The sequence below is a fragment of the Cherax quadricarinatus genome, chromosome 51 (assembly GCF_038502225.1).
Source record: "Cherax quadricarinatus isolate ZL_2023a chromosome 51, ASM3850222v1, whole genome shotgun sequence".
In the NCBI taxonomy this organism is placed as follows: domain Eukaryota; kingdom Metazoa; phylum Arthropoda; class Malacostraca; order Decapoda; family Parastacidae; genus Cherax; species Cherax quadricarinatus.
Window position 1 is genome coordinate 19749663 of NC_091342.1, and position 26201 is coordinate 19775863.

Below are 26201 nucleotides of genomic sequence, written 5' to 3' on the forward strand. Positions count from 1 at the left end.
CCTCTCAAATCCAGCCATTCTCACTAGTAGAAGTTGTCCAAGTTGTTTTCTGTTCTGTATCAAGATACCATTGTGTTGCAGTGTCTGACAGAGTGAATATTAAAATGGTATAAAATACCGACAAGTTGGTAGGTAAGACACATATGCAACAGTTAGGTATCTTTAGGCGAAACGTTTCGAAATAAAGATACCTAACTGTTGCATATGTGTCTTACCTAACAACCTGTCGGTATTTTATACCATTTTAACATTCACTCTGTCAGACACTGTAACACAATGATATCTTGGTACAGAACAGAAAACAGAATGGCTGGATTTGAGAGGGACGTGACCTCCCAATAACTACATTCTTACCTCTACCTGTGGCCTACATCTCGCCTCCTGGCGGTATATAAGGCTCCATCCTGTCACTTCAACTCCGTATTGTTTCAGACTATGGAACAATACTCTTCTCCAGACTGAGGGACTGACCACCTCAGAACTTCCAGAGTGATGGACTGATTACATCATCTTCACGTCTCTTCTATCAACTTTTCTGTACTCGACTGAAGAAGCCTACTGTGTACGCGAAACATTTCGAAATAAAGATACCTAACTATTGCATATGTGTCTTACCTAACAACCTGTCGGTATTTTATACCATTTTAATATTCACTCTCAGACACTGCAACACAATGGTATCTTGGTACAGAACAGAAAACAACTTGGACAACTTCTACTAGTTAGAATGGCTGGATCTGAGAGGGAAGTGACTTCCTAATGACTATATTCTTACCTCTACTTGTGGCTTACATCTCACTTCCTGGTGGTATATAAGGCTCCATCCTGTCACTTCAACTCCATATTGTTTCAGACTATGGAACAAACTCTTCTCCAGACTGAGGGACTGACCACCTCAAAACTTCCAGGGTGATGGACTGATTACATCGTCTTCACGGCTCTTCTATCAACTTTTCTGTACTCGACTGAAGAAGCCTACTGTGTAGGCGAAACGTTTCGAAATAAAGATACCTAACTGTTGCATATGTGTCTTACCTAACAAAAGTTCATATGCTTGCTTTGACAGACTGAGAACACAAGAAAGAAGGAACACCACAGCAGGCACACCAGCCCATGCGAGGCAGGTCCAAATCTCCTACCAGCTTAAACTAATGACCCAACCTAGTCAGGTCAGGTCACAGTCACCTAAAGAAAGAGCACGGCATCAGACCTAGTAGCACAAGCTAGTCAGATCCAACTCGTACCCACCCACACCCACTCATGTTTTTATCTAAGTTATTTTTAAAACTACACAACATTTTAGTTTCTGTGATTGTACTCGGGAGTTTGTTCCACTCATCCACAACTCTATTACCAAACCAGTGCTTTCCTATATCCTTCCTGAATCTGAATTTTTCGAACTTTAAATCATTGCTGCGAGTCCTGTCTTGGCTAGATGTATTTAGCATGCTATTTACATCCCCTTTATTTATTCCTGCTTTCCATTTGTACACTTCAATCATATCCCCCCTAATTCTACACTTTTCCAGAGTGCAGATTCAGGGTCTTCAGTCTATCCTCGTAGGGAAGAGTTCTGATACGTGGGATCAATGTTGTCATCCTCCTTTGTACGTTTTCCAGAGTATTTATAATGCTTACTGTATATTCACTTCTACTGTCACACATTTTACATCCTAAATCCTGAAAATAAGAAAAAAAGGCACATAACCATGACTGGAAAAATACACAAATACCCTGCACTTTGTGTGACTCTGTAAATGGTCCAAGTCTCCTCTCTTCGATGTGCGGGTTATTTGTGTATCCTAAACCCTGAGTTTCTTCAACATCTGACAATGGAAGGTCAGACAGTGTTGTAAATACTGGTATGGGAATATCTTTGTTGTGTGGAACAGGTCTCCTTGCTGACTCCAAATCAGGATATTCTCACTTGACTTTCTTGTATCAATTGAAACCTTTCTCATTCATCATAGAGAAATAACAGTCATCGTGGTGGATTTTTGTCTCTCTCCACACCATAGGCACACCAAAATTTAGACTTTTCTTTTGCCCATTTTTTCCACTGTCTTAAGCATTCCACACATAAATTGTCATTTTTGTGGAAATTGGTGTCACGCCCCTTGTGCAGATATCCCAGAACTAGCTACAAGCAGTATTAAAACAGAGAAGTGTTTCTGGGTATGCCCAAATGAGGAAAATCTGTGGACTAAAATCACAAGGGTATTAAAAGAGGACAACATCAAAGCTGCTTTCATAGAAAACCTGGAAGCTTTCTACAACAGATGGGAATATAAAAAGTCTGGGCTGAATGGTACTGCCCTGATACTGGCCATGTAGTCACAAACTGTAAGGCTGGAGGTGATGTCCTGGGAGACAGTAATAGTAAGGCTGGAGGTGCTGTCCTGGGAGACAGTAATGGTGAAGCTGGAGGTGCTGTCCTGGGAGACAGAAATGGTGAAGCTGGAGATACTGTCCTGGGAGACAGTAATGATGAAGCTGGAGATTTTGTCCAGGTAGTCGGGAATTATACGCAGGAAGGAATACATATAAATGACCACATAGGAGATAGGAGCCATAGTAGGGAAACAAGTGTAGTCAAAGATAAGATAAAACCAATATTGCAAACTAGAAATACCGCAGGAAATAGCAAACAAGAGGACTCCAATAGCAATAGTGAGGATAAATTACCAAAAACAACTGGTGGGAGCTCCATTGTTGGTGCTAGGGAGGATAGAAGAAAGACAGGGAAACATGCACCAACAGGGAATACAGTCACAGAAACCCAAGGCAAGCGGAAACCAAGCCTGTGCACATACTATGCACTTGGTATCTGCTGGCATGGGAAATCTGGAAAAACAGATGGGACGTGCAACTATGACCACCCTAGAAAATGCCATGCCCATATGACAACAGGAAAATGCAAACTCCCTTCCTGTAAGCTTTTTCACCCTGAAATGTGTACCTCTTCAGTACAGGAAAGACTGTGCTATAACTTAAATTGCCAGGCATACCATCTAAAGGGGACAAAAAGATACAAAACATCCAGGCCATGGGAAAACTTGGGTAGCCACAGCCACTCAAGAGGGAGAGGTTTTTTAGTGCCAGGAAGGAAAAAAAACTGGCAGGAAATGGCAGAAATCGTACACCAAATCCAGTCATTCCTGGAGTGGAACCACAGTCGATGGCCTCCACTCCAAACCAACAGATACAGATACTAATGCCGGAAAAAAAATCCCCCCCCAGTACCAACAATACCACCAGTCCGATAACATTCTTCTTTGCAAATATACAGGGTCTAAAGCCAGCAACAAACAACAAAATACCTTTCATCCGTGGACTGCTTGCAGAGGCAAAGGCAATGTTCGCGGCTTTCACTGAGACCCACATAAAGGATCACTTGGACAATGAAATATGGATCCCAGGTTACAACCTATACAGATGTGACAGAGTGAACAGGCAAAAGGGGGGGGTTGGCCTGTACATTGCAGAGTCACTTGTTTGCACAGAACTGCTTAATGCCTCAAATGACGTAGTGGAAGTTTTAGCAGTAAAGGTCGAGAACCAAAACCTAGTCATTGTGGTAGTCTATAAGCCTCCGGATGCAACATCCCAGCAATTCCAGGAACAGCTGTTAAAAATTGACCACTGTCTGGAAAATCTTCCAGCTCCTGCACCCAACATCTTGCTCCTGGGGGATTTCAACTTAAGGCACCTAAAATGGAGGAATATAGCAAATAATATTGTTGCAGAAATAACACCAGGAGGCAGCTCTGATGAAAACTCACACTCACACGAGCTTTTAAATCTCTGCACAAAATTCAATTTAAACCAGCAAATAATAGAGCCTACTAGACTGGAGAATACACTAGACCTCATATTCACTAACAATGATGATCTGATAAGAAATGTCACCATATCAAAAACAATATACTCAGATCACAACATAATTGAGGTTCAGACATGTATGCGAGGAGCCCCAGACCGACAAAATGAGACTAGTCACGAGGGAGCATTCACCAAATTCAACTTCAATAACAAAAACATAAAGTGGGACCAAGTAAACCAAGTCCTAACCGATATAAGCTGGGAAGATATACTAAGCAACACAGACCCAAACTTATGCCTAGAACAGATTAACTCGGTGGCACTCGATGTATGCACAAGGCTTATTCCTCTAAGAAAAAGGAGGAGTAGATGTAAAATAGAAAGAGACAGGCGCTCCCTTTACAGGCGACGGAAAAGAATAACAGAGCGGCTAAAAGAGGTCAATATATCTGAAATGCGCAGGGAGACACTGGTCAGAGAAATAGCAAGCATAGAACTTAAGCTAAAAGAATCCTTTAGGAGTCAGGAATCGCGGGAAGAACTGAAAGCTATAAATGAAATCGAAAGAAACCCAAAGTATTTCTTCTCCTATGCCAAATCAAAATCGAGAACAACGCCCAGTATTGGGCCCCTACTTAAACAAGATGGGTCCTACACAGATGACAGCAAGGAAATGAGTGAGCTACTCAAGTCCCAATATGACTCAGTTTTTAGCAAGCCGCTAACCAGACTGAGAGTCGAAGATCAAAATGAATTTTTTATGAGAGAGCCACAAAATTTGATTAACACAAGCCTATCCGATGTTATCCTGACGCCAAATGACTTCGAACAGGCGATAAATGACATGCCCATGCACTCTGCCCCAGGGCCAGACTCATGGAACTCTGTGTTCATCAAGAACTGCAAGAAGCCCCTATCACGAGCCTTTTCCATCCTATGGAGAGGGAGCATGGACACGGGGGTCGTCCCTCAGTTACTAAAAACAACAGACATAGCCCCACTCCACAAAGGGGGCAGTAAAGCAACAGCAAAGAACTACAGACCAATAGCACTAACATCCCATATCATAAAAATCTTTGAAAGGGTCCTAAGAAGCAAGATCACCACCCATCTAGAAACCCATCAGTTACACAACCCAGGGCAACATGGGTTTAGAACAGGTCGCTCCTGTCTGTCTCAGCTACTGGATCACTACGACAAGGTCCTAAATGCACTAGAAGACAAAAAGAATGCAGATGTAATATATACAGACTTTGCAAAAGCCTTCGACAAGTGTGACCATGGCGTAATAGCGCACAAAATGCGCGCTAAAGGAATAACAGGAAAAGTCGGTCGATGGATCTATAATTTCCTCACTAACAGAACACAGAGAGTAGTCGTCAACAGAGTAAAGTCCGAGGCAGCTACGGTGAAAAGCTCTGTTCCACAAGGCACAGTACTAGCTCCCATCTTGTTCCTCATCCTCATATCCGACATAGACAAGGATGTCAGCCACAGCACCGTGTCTTCCTTTGCAGATGACACCCGAATCTGCATGACAGTGTCTTCCATTGCAGACACTGCAAGGCTCCAGGCGGACATCAACCAAATCTTTCAGTGGGCTGCAGAAAACAATATGAAGTTCAACGATGAGAAATTTCAATTACTCAGATATGGTAAACATGAGGAAATTAAATCTTCATCAGAGTACAAAACAAATTCTGGCCACGAAATAGAGCGAAACACCAACGTCAAAGACCTGGGAGTGATTATGTCGGAGGATCTCACCTTCAAGGACCATAACATTGTATCAATCGCATCTGCTAGAAAAATGACAGGATGGATAATGAGAACCTTCAAAACTAGGGAGGCCAAGCCCATGATGACACTCTTCAGGTCACTTGTTCTATCTAGGCTGGAATATTGCTGCACTCTAACAGCACCTTTCAAGGCAGGTGAAATTGCCGACCTAGAAAATGTACAGAGAACTTTCACGGCGCGCATAACGGAGATAAAACACCTCAATTACTGGGAGCGCTTGAGGTTTCTAAACCTGTATTCCCTGGAACGCAGGAGGGAGAGATACATGATTATATACACCTGGAAAATCCTAGAGGGACTAGTACCGAACTTGCACACGAAAATCACTCATTACGAAAGCAAAAGACTTGGCAGACGATGCACCATCCCCCCAATGAAAAGCAGGGGTGTCACTAGCACGTTAAGAGACCATACAATAAGTGTCAGGGGCCCGAGACTGTTCAACTGCCTCCCAGCACACATAAGGGGGATTACCAACAGACCCCTGGCAGTCTTCAAGCTGGCACTGGACAAGCACCTAAAGTCAGTTCCTGATCAGCCAGGCTGTGGCTCGTACGTTGGTTTGCGTGCAGCCAGCAGCAACAGCCTGGTTGATCAGGCGCTGATCCACCAGGAGGCCTGGTCACAGACCGGGCCGCGGGGGCGTTGACCCCCGAAACTCTCTCCAGGTAAACTCCAGGTAAACAGGTTTTGCAAATCATGTGGGGAGCCCAAGACTTGTCTTGTACTCCAAGTGCCACAGCAAAATAAGCAAGATAAGCTTGATGTTTTTTCTTTGTTTCTGCAATAGTATTCACCGCAAGTGTAGCAAAATTCATTGGGATTGTTTAAGCAGGCTTTTCATGAAGAACTCCTGATTATCTGGAAAAAATAACAAAATGAAGGTTACAATATTGTCACATGGTTATTGTTGATACAACTCCTTTCATTTAATATTAAATCATTTAAAAATAAAATTCTGATCTTTATTAAAACTATCTGTATATACAAATTGTCACTACATATACATGTATTATAGCTAAGTTCCTTGTTGAGGGTAAGTATGCAGTACCTCACAGACTAGAGCCAATTTGAAAAACCTGCCATTTTTTAATTCAACCTCAAAATATCATAAATACCTTCAAATATCTTTGACAACAAATTTTTTTTGTTGACAAGTGAGTGGCTCTTTTTGTGCCTACCAATGTTTTATTACATGTAAACTACAGTATTTGGACTACATAAAGAAATGTGGATGTTGTGCGAATGATAGAGATGATTGTGGATGTTATGAATGAGAAGCTGAATGTCCTGGCTTGAAGTGAAACAAAGCTGAAGGGGTTAGGAGAGTTTCAGTGGTGAGAAATTAATGGAATTAGGTCAGGGGTTTCAAATAGAGTTAGAGCTAAAGGAGTAGCAATAATGTTGAAGGATAAGTTATGGCAGGAGAAGAGGGAATGTAAATGTATAAATGGAAGTATTATGTAGTGTAAAATAAGATTGGTTGTGAAAAGTGGGTTATAGTAAGTGTTTATGCACCTGGAGAAGAGAGAAGTGTAGAGGAGAGAGAGAGATTTTGGGAAATGTTGAGTGAGTGCATGGGGCATTTTGAACCAAGTGAGAGAGTTCTTGTGGTTGGGGATCTCAGTGCTAAAGTGGGTAAAAATGTTGTGGAGGGAGTAGTAGATAAATTGGGGGTGCCAGGAGTAAATGAAAATGGGGAGCCTTTAACTAAGCTATGTGTAGAAAGAGGTTTGGTAATAAGTAATACATACTTTATGAAAAAAGAGGATAAATGAGTATACAAGGCATGATATAACACATAATGAAAGTAGTTTGTTAGATTATGTATTGGTGGATAAAAGGTTAATGGGTAGGCTTCAGGGAGTACATGTTTATAAAGGGGCAACGGATGTATCGGATCATTATTTAGTTGTAGCTACAGTTAGAGTAAGAGGTAGAGGGGACATAAGGAAAATGGCAACAGCAAGTAAGAGAGAGAGGTGAAAGTGTATAAACTAAGGGAGGAGGAAGATAGGGTGAGATACAAGCAACTATTGGCAGAAAGGTGGGCTAATGCAAGTATGAGTAGGGAGGGGGGGTTGAAGAGGGTTGGGATAGTTTAAAAAATGCAGCATTAGAATGTGGGGCAGAAGTTTGTGGCTATAGGAGGGTGGGTGCAGGAGGAAAGAGGAGTGATTGGTGGATTGATGAAGTAAAGGGTGTGATAAAAGAGAAAAAGGTAGCTTATAAGAAGTTCTTACAAAGGTAAGACACATATGCAACAGTTAGGTATCTTTATTTCGAAACGTTTCGCCTACACAGTAGGCTTCTTCAGCCGAGTACAAAAAAGTTGATAGAAGCAGAAGAGACTTGAAGACGATGTAATCAGTCCATCACCCTTAAAGTTTTGAGGTGGTCAGTCCCTCAGTCTGGAGAAGAGCATTGTTCCAAAGTTTGAAACAATATGAAATTTGAAACAATATCCATATTGTTTCAAACTTTGGAACAATGCTCTTCTCCAGACTGAGGGACTGACCACCTCAAAACTTTAAGGGTGATGGACTGATTACATCGTCTTCAAGTCTCTTCTGCTTCTATCAACTTTTCTGTACTCGGCTGAAGAAGCCTACTGTGTAGGCGAAACGTTTCGAAATAAAGATACCTAACTGTTGCATATGTGTCTTACCTAACAATCTGTCAGTATTTTATACCATTTTAATGTTCAGTTCTTACAAAGCAGAAGTGTTGTAAGAAGAGCAGAGTATATGGAGAGTAAAAGAAAGGTGAAGAGAGTGGTGAGAGTGCAAAAAGGAGAGCAGATGAAAGAGTGGGAGAGGCACTGTCAAGAAATTTTGCTGAAAATAAGGACAAATTTTGGAGTGAGATAAACAAGTTAAGAAAGCCTAGCGAACAAATGGATTTGTCAGTTAAAAACAGAGTAGAGGAGTTAGTAAATGGGGAGTTGGAGGTATTGGGTACATGGTGGGAATATTTTGAGGAACTTTTAAATGTCGATGAAGAAAGGGAGGCGGTAATTTCATGCATTGGTCAGGGTATAACATCTTTTAGGAGTGAAGAAGAGCAAGATGTGAGTGTGGGGAGGTGTGTGATGCATTACATAGAATGAAAAGGGGTAAAGCAGCTGGAACTGACAGGATCATGACAGAAATGTTAAAAGCAGGGGATGATATTGTGTTGGAGTGATTGGTATTTTTGTTTAATAAATGTATGTACGAGGGGAAGGTACCTAGGGATTGGAAGAGAGCATGTACAGGGAAGGGAGACAAAAGAGATTGTAAAAATTATAGGGAAATAAGTTTACTGAGTATACCAGGCAGGGTTATTATTGAAAGAATTAGAGGGATGACAGAGAGCAGGATTGCAGATGAGCAAGGAGGCTTTAGAGTGGGTAGGGGATGTGCAGATCAAGTGTTTACATTAACCCTTTCAGGGTCCGTGCCATAGTTTTATGGCTTTGAGTTCTGGATCCTAACCGTAGTTCTACACCATGAGCTCAGCTCTTTCAGATAAGCTGTGAGCAGTAAATTTGGTACGTCTGTGTGGTAAGTGTGCACCATATAAAATAAATCCTGCAGCACACAGTGCATAATGAGAGGGAAAAACTGAGACTGAAATTTTGGATTAAAACAGAGAATTTGCGGTGTTTTTTCGTCTATTTTTTATAGTTGTACGTATTTGCAATTTCTTGGTCTCATTTGATAGAATGGTAGATATATTACAGAAATAGAGATGATTCTTATTGGTTTTACTAATGAAAATGGCTTGAAACTGAGCTCAAAGTAGCGGAAAAGTAAATTTTTACCGATGTTCAGGAGTAAACAAATCACATCATTCATCCAATACACATCAGCTGGTGGGTCTTATGTGTGTTCACAAATGCGCTGATATTATTTATACAATTATTACAATATTGCATAACAGTAAATCTTCCATTTTTTTATTTGAATAAAAATTCATTATGTGAATAAAAAATCAAAATGGAATTCATTTGTAAAGGCTGAAAACGTAACTAATGAACAGAGGAAATGCTAGTTTAGTACCAGGAATGCCTGCATTGTTTTTTCTGGACCCTATTTTGAAATTGGAATATTTTGAACTTTGTATTAAATTGGCTAAATTACCAATTTCCAATCACTTTATTGGGTAGTTAAAATAGTTGACTTGGTGATTTATTGTGCTCAGTCAATAAAATAGAAGTAATACTAGTGAAATGGCTAAGAATTTGGTAGACTGGAATAATGTAATTGGCCCAAAATGGGGGTCAAAGTCGGCAAAATTGCCGATGCTTAAATATTTCTGATGCATCAAAATTTGCGAGAGCATAATTTCGTCAATTTTCCTTCAAATTTTGTACCTTTTGTTTTATTACCTTCAGAAAAAGATTCTCTACCATTTCATAAGAAAAGATAGCAATTTTTCTTTTTTGAAAATTCTTGGACTCTGTGGTCAAGTGTCAGATCTTGGGTCTGGACCCTGAAAGGATTAAAGAATATATGTGAGCAGTTTTTAGATAAAGGTAGGGAAGTTTTCATTGCATTTATGGATTTAGAAAAGACATATGATACAGTGGATAAGGGAGCAATGTGGCAGATGTTGCAAGTGTATGTAATAGGTAGTAAATTACTAAATGCTGTAAAGAGTTTTTATCAATCAATCAATCAATCAAGTTTATTCTCTATAAGGATTACAATGCAGGATTTACAGATTTTGGTTATTATGTGGTTTACATGTAATAAAATACTAATTACAGAGGGGGCCACTAGGACACCTAACATGGCTGGGCATTTCGGGCAAACTTAGATTAATTCTTAACCCTAAATTATCATAAATTATGGAGTAAGTTGACTGAATACTAAGTGACTAAATACTAGTTTGTGAGTTTAACGATGTGAATGCTTTTGTTTCGGCACAATACATAGTTTCTATATTGGAGTATCACAGGCAAACTCATGACTAGTTAGGAATCATTATTTTAAGATTAAGATTCATATTTCTGTGCTTATAGTCAAATGGGTGAGTGAGTGAGTGTAAGTGTGAACCACCAGGTGGTTTTTATGTAGTTAGCTGATGGGGTGTATCAGGGAGATAAGATGTTTTCTAACAGTAGTTTTGAAGGTGATGAATGTGTCTGCAGTTCTAGAGTTTACAGGTAGGGTGTTCCAGATTTTAGGACCTTTGACATACATTGAATTTTTGTAAAGGTTTAGTCGGACACGGGGATTGTTGTAGAGATGTTTGTGTCTGGTGTTATGCCTGTGGGTCCTGTCACAACTATCAAGAAAGTATTTTAGGTCAAGGTTAATATCGGAATTTAAGGTCCTGTAGATGTAGATTTCACAGTAGTAAGTGTGGATGTTCTGAACAGGGAGTAAGTTTAGATCTATGAAGAGTGGGGGTGTGTGTTGTCAGGGATGGGATTTAATGATTATTCTTACTACAGCTTTTTGTTGGGTTATTATTGGCTTTAGGTGTGTTGCTGCAGTTGATCCCCAAGCACAAATAGCATAGGTGAGGTACGGATAAATGAGTGAATGGTATAGTGTGAGAAGGGCATTTTGCAGCATGTAGTATCATATCTTGGAGAGGATCCCAGCTGTTTTGGATACTTTTTTTGTTATGTGTTGGATATGGGTGCTGAAATTCAGGTTGTTGTCGAGGTATAGGCCTAGGAATTTGCCCTCATTATGCCTGGCAATTAGAGTGAGGCTCAGGTTAGGGTATGTAGGAGAGAGGGAGATTACTTCCTGGTAAAAGTAGGTCTTAGACAGGTATGTGTAATGTCATCATCATTGTTTAATATATTTATAGTTGGGGTTGTAAAAGAAGCAAATGCTAGGGTGTTGAGGAGAGGGATGGGATTGAATTATGGAAGTTGACATAATTACTTTTTGCTGATGATACTGTGCTTATGGGAGATTCTAAAGAAAAGTTGCAAAGGTTAGTGGACAAGTTTAGGAGGGTTTGTATAGGTAGAAAGTTGAAAGTGAACATAGATAAGAGTAAGGTGATGAGGCTATCAAATGATTGAGATAAAGAAAATTGGATATCACATTGGAGAGAGGGAGTATGGAAGAAGCGAATGTTTTCAGATATTTGGGAGTTGACGTGTCAGTGGATTGGTTTATGAAGGATGAAGTTAACCATAGAATTGATAAAGGAAAAAATGAGTGGTGCATTGAGGTATCTGTGGAGACAAAAAAACATTATCTGTGGAGGCAAAGAAGGGAATGTATGAAAGTATAGTGGTACCAACACTCTTATATGGGTGTGAAGCTTGAGTTGTAAATGCTGCAGCGAGGAGGCAGCTGGAAGCAGTGGAGATGTCCTGTCTAAGGGCAATGTGTGGTGTAAATATTATGCAGAGAATTCGGAGTGTGGAAATTAGGAGGTGTGGAGTTACTAAAAGTATTAGAGGGCTGAAGAGGAGTTGTTGAGGTGGTTTGGTCATTTAGAGAGAATGGATCAAAGTAGAATGGCTTGGAGAGTGTATAAATCTGTAGGGAAAGGAAGGAGGGGTAGGGGTCATCCTCGAAAAGGTTGGAGGGAAGGGGTAAAGGAGGTTTTGTGGGCAAGGGGCTTGGACTTCCAGCAAGCGTGTGTGAGTGTGTTAGATAGTGAATGGAGACGAATGGTTTTTAGGACCTAACAAGCTGTTGGAGTGTGAGTAGGGTAATCCCAGTTAACCGGACTTGAGTCCTGGAAATGGGAAGTACAGTGCCTGCACTTTAATATAGGAGTTTGGGATATTGACAGTTTGGAGGAACTTCTAAACTGTCGTATCCGAGCCCCACTGCAAAGACAGTGATTATGTATGAGTGAGGTGAAAGTGTTGAATGATGATGAAAGTATTTTCTTTTAGGAGATTTTTTGTTTTTTGGTCACCCTGCCTCAGTGGCAGACAGCCGACTTGTTGAAAAAAATAAATAAAATAAATGTTGTATTGTACTGTTCACTGTATATTCAGCATTCTGGAATGCCCCTAATAACTTCTAGAGCCCCTTAGCAGCACATAATTGTATTCTTAATATCTGTTATCCTCACAACCATTAAAACATTGAATGTGTTCACATTATGTTACTATGCTATGTCTAGTTTTAAGTAGTGGCATTCTCTCTACTTATCAATATTTTATAACATGTAAATCACATATTGTATATTACGCAGAGAAATAAAAATTTAATATAATTTAATATTAAGAGATAAAATGAAGCAGTGTGTCATTATTCAGTGACAGTGGAGAATGAAATTCAAGCACATAGTTGCAGATTTGTCCATTTTATGTATACAGTAATGTGAAACTTTTATTTCCATTGTATATTACTTTTGATAAATTTCAGTTTACCTCTTCTGAATGGCCTCAATATTTAATGGCTGATGAATCTGATGATTGTGATAATATCCATTAAGTCTTGTTTGTGTGTGGGCAAATTTGCCAATATAATATAAAATTGTTAAAAACTTGGAATCAGTGGAATCTGTGGCATAACTGGAGAATCACTCGTCTGATTGACTTTAACTTTTTACCACTGGAGTTTACCTGGAGAGAGTTTCGGGGCTCTACGCCCCCGCGGCCCGGTCTGTGACCAGGCCTCCTGGTGGATCAGCGCCTGATCAACCAGGCTGTTGCTGCTGGCTGCACGCAAACCAACATACGAGCCACAGCCTGGCTGATCAGGAACTGACTTTAGGTGCTTGTCCAGTGCCAGCTTGAAGACTGCCAGGGGTCTGTTGGTAATCCCCCTTATGTGTGCTGGAAGGCAGTTGAACAGTCTCGGGCCCCTGACACTTATTGTATGGTCTCTTAACGTGCTAGTGACACCCCTGCTTTTCATTGGGGGGATGGTGCATCGTCTGCCAAGTCTTTTGCTTTCGTAGTGAGTGATTTTCGTGTGCAAGTTCGGTACTAGTCCCTCTAGGATTTTCCAGGTGTATATAATCATGTATCTCTCCCTCCTGCGTTCCAGGGAATACAGGTTTAGGAACCTCAAGCGCTCCCAGTAATTGAGGTGTTTTATCTCCGTTATGCGCGCCGTGAAAGTTCTCTGTACATTTTCTAGGTCGGCAATTTCACCTGCCTTGAAAGGTGCTGTTAGTGTGCAGCAATATTCCAGCCTAGATAGAACAAGTGACCTGAAGAGTGTCATCATGGGCTTGGCCTCCCTAGTTTTGAAGGTTCTCATTATCCATCCTGTCATTTTTCTAGCAGATGCGATTGATACAATGTTATGGTCCTTGAAGGTGAGATCCTCCGACATAATCACTCCCAGGTCTTTGACGTTGGTGTTTCGCTCTATTTTGTGGCCAGAATTTGTTTTGTACTCTGATGAAGATTTAATTTCCTCATGTTTACCATATCTGAGTAATTGAAATTTCTCATCGTTGAACTTCATATTGTTTTCTGCAGCCCACTGAAAGATTTGGTTGATGTCCGCCTGGAGCCTTGCAGTGTCTGCAATGGAAGACACTGTCATGCAGATTCGGGTGTCATCTGCAAAGGAAGATACGGTGCTGTGGCTGACATCCTTGTCTATGTCGGATATGAGGATGAGGAACAAGATGGGAGCGAGTACTGTGCCTTGTGGAACAGAGCTTTTCACTGTAGCTGCCTCGGACTTTACTCTGTTGACGACTACTCTCTGTGTTCTGTTAGTGAGGAAATTATAGATCCATCGACCGACTTTTCCTGTTATTCCTTTAGCACGCATTTTGTGCGCTATTACGCCATGGTCACACTTGTCGAAGGCTTTTGCAAAGTCTGTATATATTACATCTGCATTCTTTTTGTCTTCTAGTGCATTTAGGACCTTGTCGTAGTGATCCAATAGTTGAGACAGACAGGAGCGACCTGTTCTAAACCCATGTTGCCCTGGGTTGTGTAACTGATGGGTTTCTAGATGGGTGGTGATCTTGCTTCTTAGGACCCTTTCAAAGACTTTTATGATATGGGATGTTAGTGCTATTGGTCTGTAGTTCTTTGCTGTTGCTTTACTGCCCCCTTTGTGGAGTGGGGCTATGTCTGTTGTTTTTAGTAACTGAGGGACGACCCCCGTGTCCATGCTCCCTCTCCATAGGATGGAAAAGGCTCGTGATAGGGGCTTCTTGCAGTTCTTGATGAACACAGAGTTCCATGAGTCTGGCCCTGGGGCAGTGTGCATGGGCATGTCATTTATCGCCTGTTCGAAGTCATTTGGCGTCAGGATAACATTGGATAGGCTTGTGTTAATCAAATTTTGTGGCTCTCTCATAAAAAATTCATTTTGATCTTCGACTCTCAGTCTGGTTAGCGGCTTGCTAAAAACTGAGTCATATTGGGACTTGAGTAGCTCACTCATTTCCTTGCTGTCATCTGTGTAGGACCCATCTTGTTTAAGTAGGGGCCCAATACTGGACGTTGTTCTCGATTTTGATTTGGCATAGGAGAAGAAATACTTTGGGTTTCTTTCGATTTCATTTATGGCTTTTAGTTCTTCCCGCGATTCCTGACTCCTAAAGGATTCTTTTAGCTTAAGTTCAATGCTTGCTATTTCTCTGACCAGAGTCTCCCTACGCATTTCAGATATATTGACTTCTTTTAACCGCTCTGTTATTCTTTTCCGTCGCCTGTAAAGGGAGCGCCTGTCTCTTTCTATTTTACATCTACTCCTCCTTTTTCTTAGAGGAATAAGCCTTGTGCATACATCGAGTGCCACTGATTAAGTTTCCTGAAAGCATTGCTTATATTTAACTGCATTATAAACTTATGCTGCATTCTGCACTCTTCCAATTGTCTGCATTGAGGTACAGGGGATGGGTTATACAATACAGGGATATGCTTCTTGGATCACCCAGCAACCGAAATACATCTGGTTATTATTAATGTTAAATGCTAAGCATTGGTGAGTCCGTACAAGGATTGGTAGGGGCTCAATCATTCATCTCTAATTGAATAAGTAAGTTTATTCAGGTATACACAAATACAGTTACATAAATTATCATACATAGCAGCATATGTGTAGAAACCTAGGATAACCCAAAAAAAGTCAAAGTGACTAATTTTACTCACCCTGCTGTAAATCAGAGTAACATATGTACAGTTTACTCACCCCTCTGTAATTCTGAGTAACATATGTACAGTATTAGTAATAGTAAGAATTAAAAATTTAATGTAAAATTTAGGAGTGTGCCAAATATTGGTATCACTGGGGTATCAGCTAATTTTGGTGGTATTAATATCAGCCTAAAATTTAGTATCAGAGTATGTGAATATTGCCTAATTTTGATAGTGTTGGTATTAATACTGGTATCGGTAGGTATTGGTCAATTTTGATAGTATTCACATCAGCAAAAATTCTGGTATCGCGTCCCATCCCATGTAAAAAAAAATTTACCTACTTTTTGGGATGGGTTTTAAATTGTTCCTTCTCCTCATGTGTTTATTAGTGCTGTTGATATAAAAGTATTGCAGAGGTACATTATTGCATGTGCTACATTATTAACAAATCTGTTTCTGAATCTTTTTTTTTTTTCAGGGACAGATGAGCAGACGTATTGCTTTATTCAAGGGAGAGCCCGTCTAAAGATTCACTGTAATGAAACTCCAGATTATGTGTTTCAGTAAGTCTGGTAAACCTTTAATGTATGTTGAATTCATTACCATTTATTCTTTTTTTCTATTAGGCTATTAACCCTTTCAGGGTTTCCGACGTACTAGTTATTGACATACTGGAACGCCTAAATTCTAGCGTCTTCAAATCTAATGAGAGAAAGCTGGTAGGCCGACATATGAAAGAATGGGTCTATGTGGTCAGTGTGTACAGTATAAAAAAAATCCTGCAGCACACAGTGCATAATGAGAAAAACAAAACTCCGACCATGTTTTTGATTAAAACAGCGACTTGCAGTGTATTTTTGTATGGTATTTATGATTGTATTCTAGTTTTTCTGATCTCATTTTATAGAATGGAAGACATATTACAGAAATTGAGATGATTTTGATTGGTTTCATAATGAAAAGTACTTTGAAATTGAGCTCTAAATAGCAGAAATGTTAGATTTTTATCAAAGTTCAAAAGTAAACAAATCATGCCAAGTGTCCAATACATGTCAACTGGTGAGTCTGATATTCTTTCACAAGTGCACTGATATTATTTATAACATTTATACACCATTTCTAAACTAATGCAGTAGTCTGCATAACAGTAAATCTTCTATTTTTTGTGAGAGTAAAAATTCAAAGTGGAAAGCAAAAGAGATGTAAGAGGGGCCTGGAGACATGACTAAAGAACAGAGAAAATGTTATTTTAGTGCCAGGAATGTCTGTTTTGCTTATTCTGGACCCTATTTGGAAATTGGCATCTTCTGAAATTTGTGTGAAATTGGCAAAAATTGACAATTTCTGACCACTTTATTGGATACTTGAAATTGGTAAATTGGTGGTTACTTGTACTCATTCGATAGAAAAAATGGAGTTCTAGCGAAATAGATATGATTTTTGTCGACTAGTACACTGAAATTGGCCAAAAATAGGGCTCAAAGTGGGCGAAATCGCTGGTGCATAAACATTGTCGAGACCGCTTACTTCGCAAGAGCGTAATTCTGTAAGGTTTCCATCAAATTTCATACTTTTGGTGTCATTATGATCGAGATAAGATTCTCTATCATTTCATAAGAAAAAAATAATTTTTTTTTTCCAAAAATTTTCGACCCTGAGAACAAGTTCAGGAGAGGGCCTCTCAACCCTGAAAGGGTTAAACATAAAAAAAATTGGTTACTAAAATCTAATATCAATCCTAATCAGAAACAGGGCATATATGTGTCAAATTTTAAAATGACTGAGATAAGCTAATTTGAGGGTACAGTACAAAATTACTAACAAACTGGAATTTTATGAGACATTAAGTGGTATTTAATATGGAAAATATATGAGTGGGTTTTGTCATTTATTAGGTATCCCCTGACAGGAATAGCTTGTAATACACAGTGATTGTAAGAGTTCTTTGTTTTACACCGGTTGTCTATGTTCCCCATCAGTAAAGTGGTACCTGGGTGTTAGTCGACTGGTGTGGGTCGCATCCTGGGACAATACTGACCTAATTTGCTTGAAATGCTCTGCATAAAGAGCGGCTTTCTGTATAGTAGTATGTCATTGATGTCAACTAGGCCTGTATACCTTGTACATGTAGAAATAAAGATATTTATTTTTTTACAGTGGAACCTCAGTACTTGAACAGCTCCCTACTCGAACAATTTGGTACTTGAACACTTTGTTTGGTAAAAAAAAAATGCTCGGTAGTTGACCGTTTGCATGGCACTCAACCAAACAAACACAATCTGCCAGAACATGTGCAGTCAGTCTCCCCACAGCTATCACAGTGCAAAACTCCATTGAACTTCTTTGTAAACTATTTCATGTTTCTTCACATTTTTGGGTGTTTTTTTTATATTACAGTGGACCCCCAGTTATCGGCCGGTTCTGTTATCGGCCAACTTGGTGATTGGCCATTTTTTCGGCGCCTGGTTATCGGCCGTTTGGGACATTCATCCGCCGGCTGGGGCCGCTTGCACGTCAGTTTGGCTGTGTCTCTCGGTGGCTAGGGAACCTCCTGCTCATACATCCAAACATTTTGCTTATTTCCCATTGTAGTTTGTGTTATTTTTGCAGTGCAACTGTGAAATAAGTAACCATGGCTCCAAAGAAAGTTCCTGTGGTAAAGAAAGTGAGAAACGCCATGGAATTTAAGCGTGAAGTGATAGAAAAATTTGAGAGTGGTATGAGGGTGGTGGAACTTGCCTGGATGTACAGCAAGAATAAATCAACAATTACATCCATGCTGGCAAAGAAAGAACAAATCATGGATGCTAATGTTGCAAAAGGAGTAATTTTTCTAACTAAACAAAGGCCACCAATAATGGAAGAGATGAGAAAGTTATTATTATTGTGGATTAAGGAAAAAGAATTAGTGGGAGACAGTGTTGTGGAGTCGATTATTTGTGAGAAGGCAAGGCAGTTGCATGAGGATCTTGCAAAGAAAATGCCTGGAACAAGTGCTGCAGTTTGTGAATTTAGGGCCACTAAAGGATGGTTTGATAGATTTAAGAAGCATAGTGGCATACACAGTGTTGTAAGGCATGGTGAGGCAGCAAGTTCTGACAGATGTGCAGCTGAAAAATTCATGCAGGAATTTCAGGGGTACATAGAGGCTGAAGGATTCAAACTCCAACAAGTGTTCAGTTGTGACAAAACAGGCCTGTCTTGGAAGAAAATGCCAAACAGGACCTACATTACCCAGGAGGAAAAGGCACTTTTTTTTAGAAGAGTGGGTTAATGATGTGTTTGGCCCAAGTGTGAAAAAATGCCTCCTGGAAAAGAAATTGCCACTCAAGTGCCTCCTGGTACTGGACAATGCTCCTGCACATCCTCCAGACTTGGAAGACCAAGTGTTTAGGGACTTAAATTTTATAAAAGTGAAGTCCTTGCCTCCTAACACCACTCCTCTCCTCCAGCCCATGGACCAGCAGATCATTTCTAACTTCAAAAAACTCTACACAAAAGCAGTGTTTCAAAGGTGCTTTGAAGTGACCTCAGGCACTCAGTTGACCCCTAAGAGAGTTCTGGAGGAATCACTTCACTATCCTCCATTGCATAAGCCTTATATGTAAGGCTTGGGAGGGAGTGACTTCCAGGACTTTAACTCTGCTTGGAGAAAACTGTGGCCAGATTGTGTCCAAGAGAGGAATTTTGAACAGTTTGAGGCTGACTCTGACCCTGCCGACCCTGTGGACTCTATTATGGCACTGGGGAAGTCTCTGGGGTTGGAGGTGAGTGGCAAGGATGTGGAAGAGTTAGTGGAGGACCACAGGGAAGAGCTAACCACTGAAGAGCTGCAAGAGCTTCAACTTGAACAGCAACAGACTGCAGCTGAGGAACTTGCTTCAGAGGTGGAGGAGGAATGATGTGCAAAGTTTTGTCAAGAAGTACCACCCTGACAAAGCTGAAACAAGCCATATCTGCAACATGTTTAGTGACAAAACCCTGCCCCACTTCAGGGAAATCTTAAAGAGATGCCAGAAACAGAGCACTCTGGACAGTTTTGTGAGACAGGGGCCCAGTGACTCTGAAGCTGGTCCTAGTGGCATTAAAAGACAAAGAAGGGAAGTAACCCCAGAGAAGGCTGTGGTACCTAAAGTCTTTATGGAGGGGGATTCCCCTTCCAAACACTAACTCCTCCCTATCTTCCAGAAGCCAGCATTAGCCTTCAATAAAGGTATGTAATAAAGGTGTAGAGTCAGGTGAGATATACGGCCATTGACTAACTTCGACTTTATTTGGAGAAATGAAGTTCACAGTGGGTAGGCAGTGTGAAGGGTACCGAAACCAGTCCGGGGGGGGGGGAACTGTTATCTCGTAGGCCGCCCGTCGAAGAGTGAGGCTGGGGTTGTATGGTTTCACACTGAGTTAGGTAGGCCTACAGATGGCAGCACTAGCATAGCACAAAATATGAACCCAACTGGGCCTTCAACATAGGCTGTCTACATTTTGCTCAGTTGTGCACCTTGTGTTATTATGAACCTAGTGGGTTTAGAGCTTAGTTATGATTGTAACTGATAAATGTTATTTAAATGCTTTGCCTGGATGAATGGTTTAAAAAATATTGTATTTATATTGATAGTGTCTTGTAATTAATCTACACATTTCCTTTCAGATCCATAATAGATGAACTGGGTTTAACAGCACAGGTTAACCCCAGCCAGGCACGAAGACACTGGGATGCCCTTGTAACTAGGTATAAGGTGTGTGTGTGTGCTCTTTATCTTTATTCAGTACTGAAATATGACTGTTCATAATGTTCTTAATTAGGTTGAGTTTGTGTATGTGAATATTACACAGAAAACTTAGAGCTTGGAGATTAGATGAAGGTTTGGGGTTATCAAAAGTACATCGTATTCAGAGGGTAATGGTGGGAATGTTGTGGTTTGGATATTTATAGATGGTGGAGTAAAATAGGATAACTTGGAAGACATAAATTTGAGGTGGGGGGAAGGAGGGAAGTAGGGGGTTATCTAAGGTAGGGATAGAAATAGGGGATGAAGGAGGTTTTGAGTGCTAGGGGCTTGGACATCCAACAGACTTGTGTGAGCATGTTAGATAAGAGTGGAGGCAAATGTTTTTTAGGACTTGAGCTGTTGGAATGTGAGCAAGGTAACATTTTGTGAAGGGATTCAGGGAAACCAGTTAGTCAGACTTGAGTCCTGGAGATGGGAAGTACTGTACAGTGCCTGCACTCTGAAGGAGGGGTGGGGATATTTGCAGTTTTGAGGGGCAACCGAACTGTAGTATGTATTCAGTATCGGTGTGTCTCTGGCAAGATGGTGATGGAGTGAGTCTTGGTTATAATGTGCATATTTCATAGTGACTGTCAATACTATGCTAACATCTTTAACCCTTAAACTGTCCAAACTTAGATCTACGTTTGCTTGTGTAGTACTCCGAATGTAGATCTACATTTTTTACATGTTTTCAAATGGAGAAAATCAAGGTCAGAGCGCTATATGCGTAAACGTAGATCTACGTCTGGACAGTTTGAGGGTTAAAGATTATTTTAGATTTATGTTTTCTAATCTTATGCACTTCTTCTGCAGTGGATTGTAATATTATTGGACTGCATAGATTTTTTCTGATAATTCTCAATATTTTGTCTCACAATAAAGTAGAATATATGACCCCTCATTATTTGCTCAAGTTTTCTACTGCCTCTCTAACTTATTGGGTTCTAATTAAAATTCTAATAAAATCTGAAATGTGTTTTTCAATGATTTCCTATAGGAATTAAGCCAACCTGCCCTAGAACCTGAGGATGCAGCTCCTCCATCATGGCCCTTTTATGCTGCCATGCATGATGCACTTCTCACTATGCCTCCTTCTGTACTCCCAATTTCTGTTGGTGAAGAAATTAATGCAGCTGGAGTTGTTGAAGAAGGGAGTGTGCTAGATGAAGCATTCCAAGAAGGACAATCGATGGATGGAATGGAGGTAGGATATGAGGATGATGAGGAGGAGGAAGAGGAGGAAGAAGAGGAAGATGAAGATGAAGATGAAGAGGAGGATGGAATTATAGATGAAGATGAAAACATGGGTGAGGGCTATGAAGATGAAGATTCCCAAGATATGAATGAATCTCAGGGTGATGAAAATTCACAAGGAATGGACGGTGTAGATATAGATGAAATATGTAAGTAGTATTTTATGTTATAAACCTCTTCTTGGTTTGGTCATTTAGAGAGGATAGAGCAAAATAGGATGACTTGGAAGGTGTATAAATCTGTAGTGGAAGGGAAGAGGGGTAGGAATCGTCCTAGAAAAGAATGAAGGGAGGGGGTAAGAGGTTTTGTGTGCAAGGGGCTTGGACATACAATAGGCATGTGTGAGCATGTTAGATAGGAGTGAATGGAGATGAATGGTTTTTGAGTGGGAATGTTGCAGATTAGGGAGTTATTAAATTCTTATGTATGTGCATTTCTGGTAAGACAGCTATTTAATGAGTGATAGTGAGTGCACATTAGTTTTTGGGTCACCCTACATTGGGGTACACAGCTGATGTGGTAAAAGACTGGATGTCTGTTCAGTAGTTGGGTCTATTCAAGGGAAGTGGCTTGATGCCACCGAGGGGCTCTTGACCAAAGGAAATACATGTAGACTTATTCTTTCCTTCCTTAGATTGAACCTGAATGCTTCCTATGTGCTGTATGACCCCTAGGGATTTAGAGCTTTCCCATGATTAAACTAAAAATGTTCAGTGGTGGAGGGCATGTTCCTTTTCTTATAACAAGTATGGAAGGACATTCTATTAATTTGAGTAAACTTTCCAAACACATCAGGGTTGAATTTCTTTACAGGAAAACATCATCATAAATTTATCAAACTCTCCAGACCAGAAACTAGCCAAAGATAAGGACAAATCATAATTGAATATAATATACCAATAGAAGAAGAGGAGCAGAAGGAGACTTTGAAAGAAAATGCAGTATCTTAGTAGATATGAGCGAGTTAGAACTAAATCTAATATACATTTGCAAAAAGAAATACATATATAAATTACTAAAAAATAAGGAATTAAGCTTAATGACTCAGAGGAATGTGTGTGATGGTGGCAAAGGGTGGTAGTGATGGTGGTAGAGGGTGGTTGTGGTTGTGATGGTGGTAGAAGGTGGTAGTGATAGTAGTGGTTGTGATGGTAGTGGAGGGTAGTTGTGATGGTGGTAGAGGGTGGTAGTGGTTGTGATGGTGGTAGTGATGGTGGCAGAAGGTGGTAGTGGTTGTGATGGTGGTAGAGGGGTGATAGTGATGGTGGTAGAGGGTGGTAGTGATGGTGGTAGAGGGTGGTAGTGATGGTGGTAGAGGGTAGTAGTGATGGTGGTAGAGGGTGGTGGTGATGGTGGTAGAGGGTGGTAGTGGTTGTGATGGTGGTAGAGGGTGGTAATAGTGGAGATTTGTGCAATGTGGAGTAGCATGGAAAGATTTGTGGAGAAACATCACCCTAACAAAGCTGTTGCAAGCCATGTCTGCAACATGTACAATGACAATGTCTTGTCCCATTTTAGGGAAATTTTAAAGAGATGCCAGAAACAGAGCTCTCTTGACATATATTTAGTGCCACAGATGTGCAGTGACTCTCAAGCTGGTACTAGTGGCATTAAAAACAAAGAAGGGAAGTTTTTTTTTTTTTTTTTTTCAACAAGTCGGTCGTCTCCCACCGAGGCAGGGTGACCCAAAAAAAAGAAAGAAAATCCCCAAAAAGAAAATACTTTCATCATCATTCAACACTTTCACCACATTCACACATTATCACTGCTTTTGCAGAGGTGCTCAGAACACAACAGTTTAGAAGCATATACGTATAAAGATACACAACATATCCCTCCAAACTGCCAATATCCCAAACCACTCCTTTAAAGTGCAGGCATTGTACTTCCCATTTCCAGGACTCAAGTCCGACTATATGAAAATAACCGGTTTCCCTGAATCCCTTCACTAAATATTACCCTGCTCACACTCCAACAGATCGTCAGGTCCCAAGTATCATTCGTCTCCATTCACTCCTATCTAACACGCTCATGCACGCTTGCTGGAAGTCCAAGCCCCTCGCCCACAAAACCTCCTTTACCCCCTCTTTCCAACCCTTTCGAGGACGACCCCTACCCCTCTTTCCTTCCCCTATAGATTTATATGCTTTCCATGTCATTCTACTTTGATCCATTCTCTCTAAATGACCAAACCACCTCAACAACCCCTCTTCTGCCCTCTGACTAATGCTTTTATTAACTCCACACCTTCTCCTAATTTCCACACTCCGAATTTTCTGCATAATATTTACACCACACATTGCCCTTAGACAGGACATCTCCACTGCCTCCAACCGTCTCCTCGCTGCTGCATTTACCACCCAAGCTTCACATCCATATAAGAGTGTTGGTACTACTATACTTTCATACATTCCCTTCTTTGCCTCCATAGATAACGTTTTTTGACTCCACATATACCTCAACACACCACTCACCTTTTTTCCCTCATCAATTCTATGATTAACCTCATCCTTCATAAATCCATCTGCCGACACGTCAACTCCCAAGGGAAGTAACCCCAGAAAAGGACTTGGTACCGGAAGTCTTTGTGGAAGGGGATTCCCCTTCCAAACAATAGTAACTCCTCCATCCTCACCCTTCCTCCCATCTTCCATGCACTAAGTAGAACCTTCAATAAAGATAAGTGTCATATTATTGTTTTATTCTTCATGTCTCATTGTTTTCTGTGTAGGTAAATGTATATTTCATGTAAAAAAATTTTTTTTTTTTTAATACTTTTTGGGTGTCTGGAACGGATTAATTGGATTTACATTAAAAAAAAAAAACATTATTTCTTATGGGGAAAATGAATTCAAATATCGTCAAATTCGGCTTTAGTCACACTCTCTGGAATGGATTAATTAACATAACTAGGGGTCCACTGTAATGTAACTACAATTAATCCATTTCAGACACAAAAATGTTAACAAAAAATACATTTTATAGAGAATAGCTATAGTTTTACATACAGAAAACAATGAGAAATAAATATAAGCACTAATTTTAATGGATAAATGAACACTTAAATCACTTTTACCTTTATTGAAGACTCTCGTTGGCACATTCTTTACAAGCTCCACATGCAACTGCCTTGCCTTTTCACAAATTATCACCTTCACAGCACTATCTCCTTCTAACTGTTTTTTGTTGATCCACACTGCCAGCAACTTCTCAACATCTTTGATTGTTTGCCATCACTACCACCCTCTACCACTATCACTACCACCCTCTACCACCATCACTATCACCCTCTACCACCATCACTCACCCTCTACCACAACCACTCTCTACCACCATCACTACCACCCTCTGCCACCATCACTACCACCCTCTGCCACCATCACTACCACCCTCTGCCACCATCACTACCACCCTCTACCACCATCACTACCACCCTCTACCACCATCACAACCACTGCCACCCTCTACCACCATCACAACCACTGCCACCCTCTACCACCATCACAACCACTGCCACCCTCTACCACCATCACTACCTCCTTCTACTACCAGTGTTTCGGATGAATGGGCGGAGTATTGCTCACTGAACAACTGACAGAGGCAGACTGAGTCACATGCGTGTGAGCAGCCGATTCTCTGGCAGGCAGACACGTCTGATGCGAACGATTTCTGAGCAGAGGCATGAAACCTGGGGTAAAATTTTGCCCAGAAAAGTGGTCAAAATCCGATTTGTACAATATCTGCACCAGACGAAATCCGCGGTTCCTCTGTACATCAGATTTGTTAAGCTACTATTGGTGTCATAGAAATTACATTAACAATCAAATGGGCAGATTGCATTTACCTGGATTTCCAGATAGTATTTGATATAGTAAATCCTCCCTCAGCTACATCTTCACTTAATTTCTCTTGACTATTTGTAGGCATATGATCCTGCTTCTCTCATCCATCCAATAACTCTAAAATTCTATTAACTTTCATTGTCAGACCTCAGTTTGCCATCCTATATTTGGCAGGTACTGTAATAATAATGTTCAGTTTCTTCAGATTTGCATTAAATGATATTTATTTTGTAAGTTATCAATTTGTAACATATATTTCAGGGCAGATTTTTTTTTCCTATGCCTATTTATTTATATTATGGCCTAACATGTGTTTTTTTAAGTAATGCAATCCTAGCATCAAGTAGGATACATCTGTACTAAAGAAAGTAAGATGTAGCAGTGTCTTGTGCAGTTCTTAATGGTAAAAGTTACATGTATGGATGCTTTATTGTCTATTTTTATATAAATACAGTATGTATAATATTTTTATATCAGCAGTATTAAGAGCATAATATGTAAGTAAATAAATATTTGTAGGGACAGAGGCCAGGACCTTGCGTTTTATTGAGTGTCGAGGCGCTAAAGAATCAGACATGGTAACATTGGGACCTACACCTGTGTTTGCGTAAGTATACAATGATGATATTTTTTATGGTAAAATTGTATTTTAGCTTAGTACAGTTTTGATAAAAT

At 40.3% G+C, this 26201-nt stretch overlaps 1 protein-coding gene across 3 annotated transcripts in view; it reads left to right on the plus strand.

Annotated features, from left to right (window-relative positions):
- Positions 1–26201, plus strand: part of LOC128694629 (uncharacterized) — a 316265-nt gene that overhangs the window by 36630 nt on the left and 253434 nt on the right. For all 3 annotated transcript variants that reach the window (XM_070095923.1, XM_070095924.1, XM_070095926.1), the window contains exons 2-5: positions 16134–16218; positions 20307–20394; positions 21428–21833; positions 26046–26133. In XM_070095923.1, coding sequence (XP_069952024.1) covers positions 16134–16218; positions 20307–20394; positions 21428–21833; positions 26046–26133 — 667 coding nt within the window. The remainder of the gene's footprint in view (positions 1–16133; positions 16219–20306; positions 20395–21427; positions 21834–26045; positions 26134–26201) is intronic.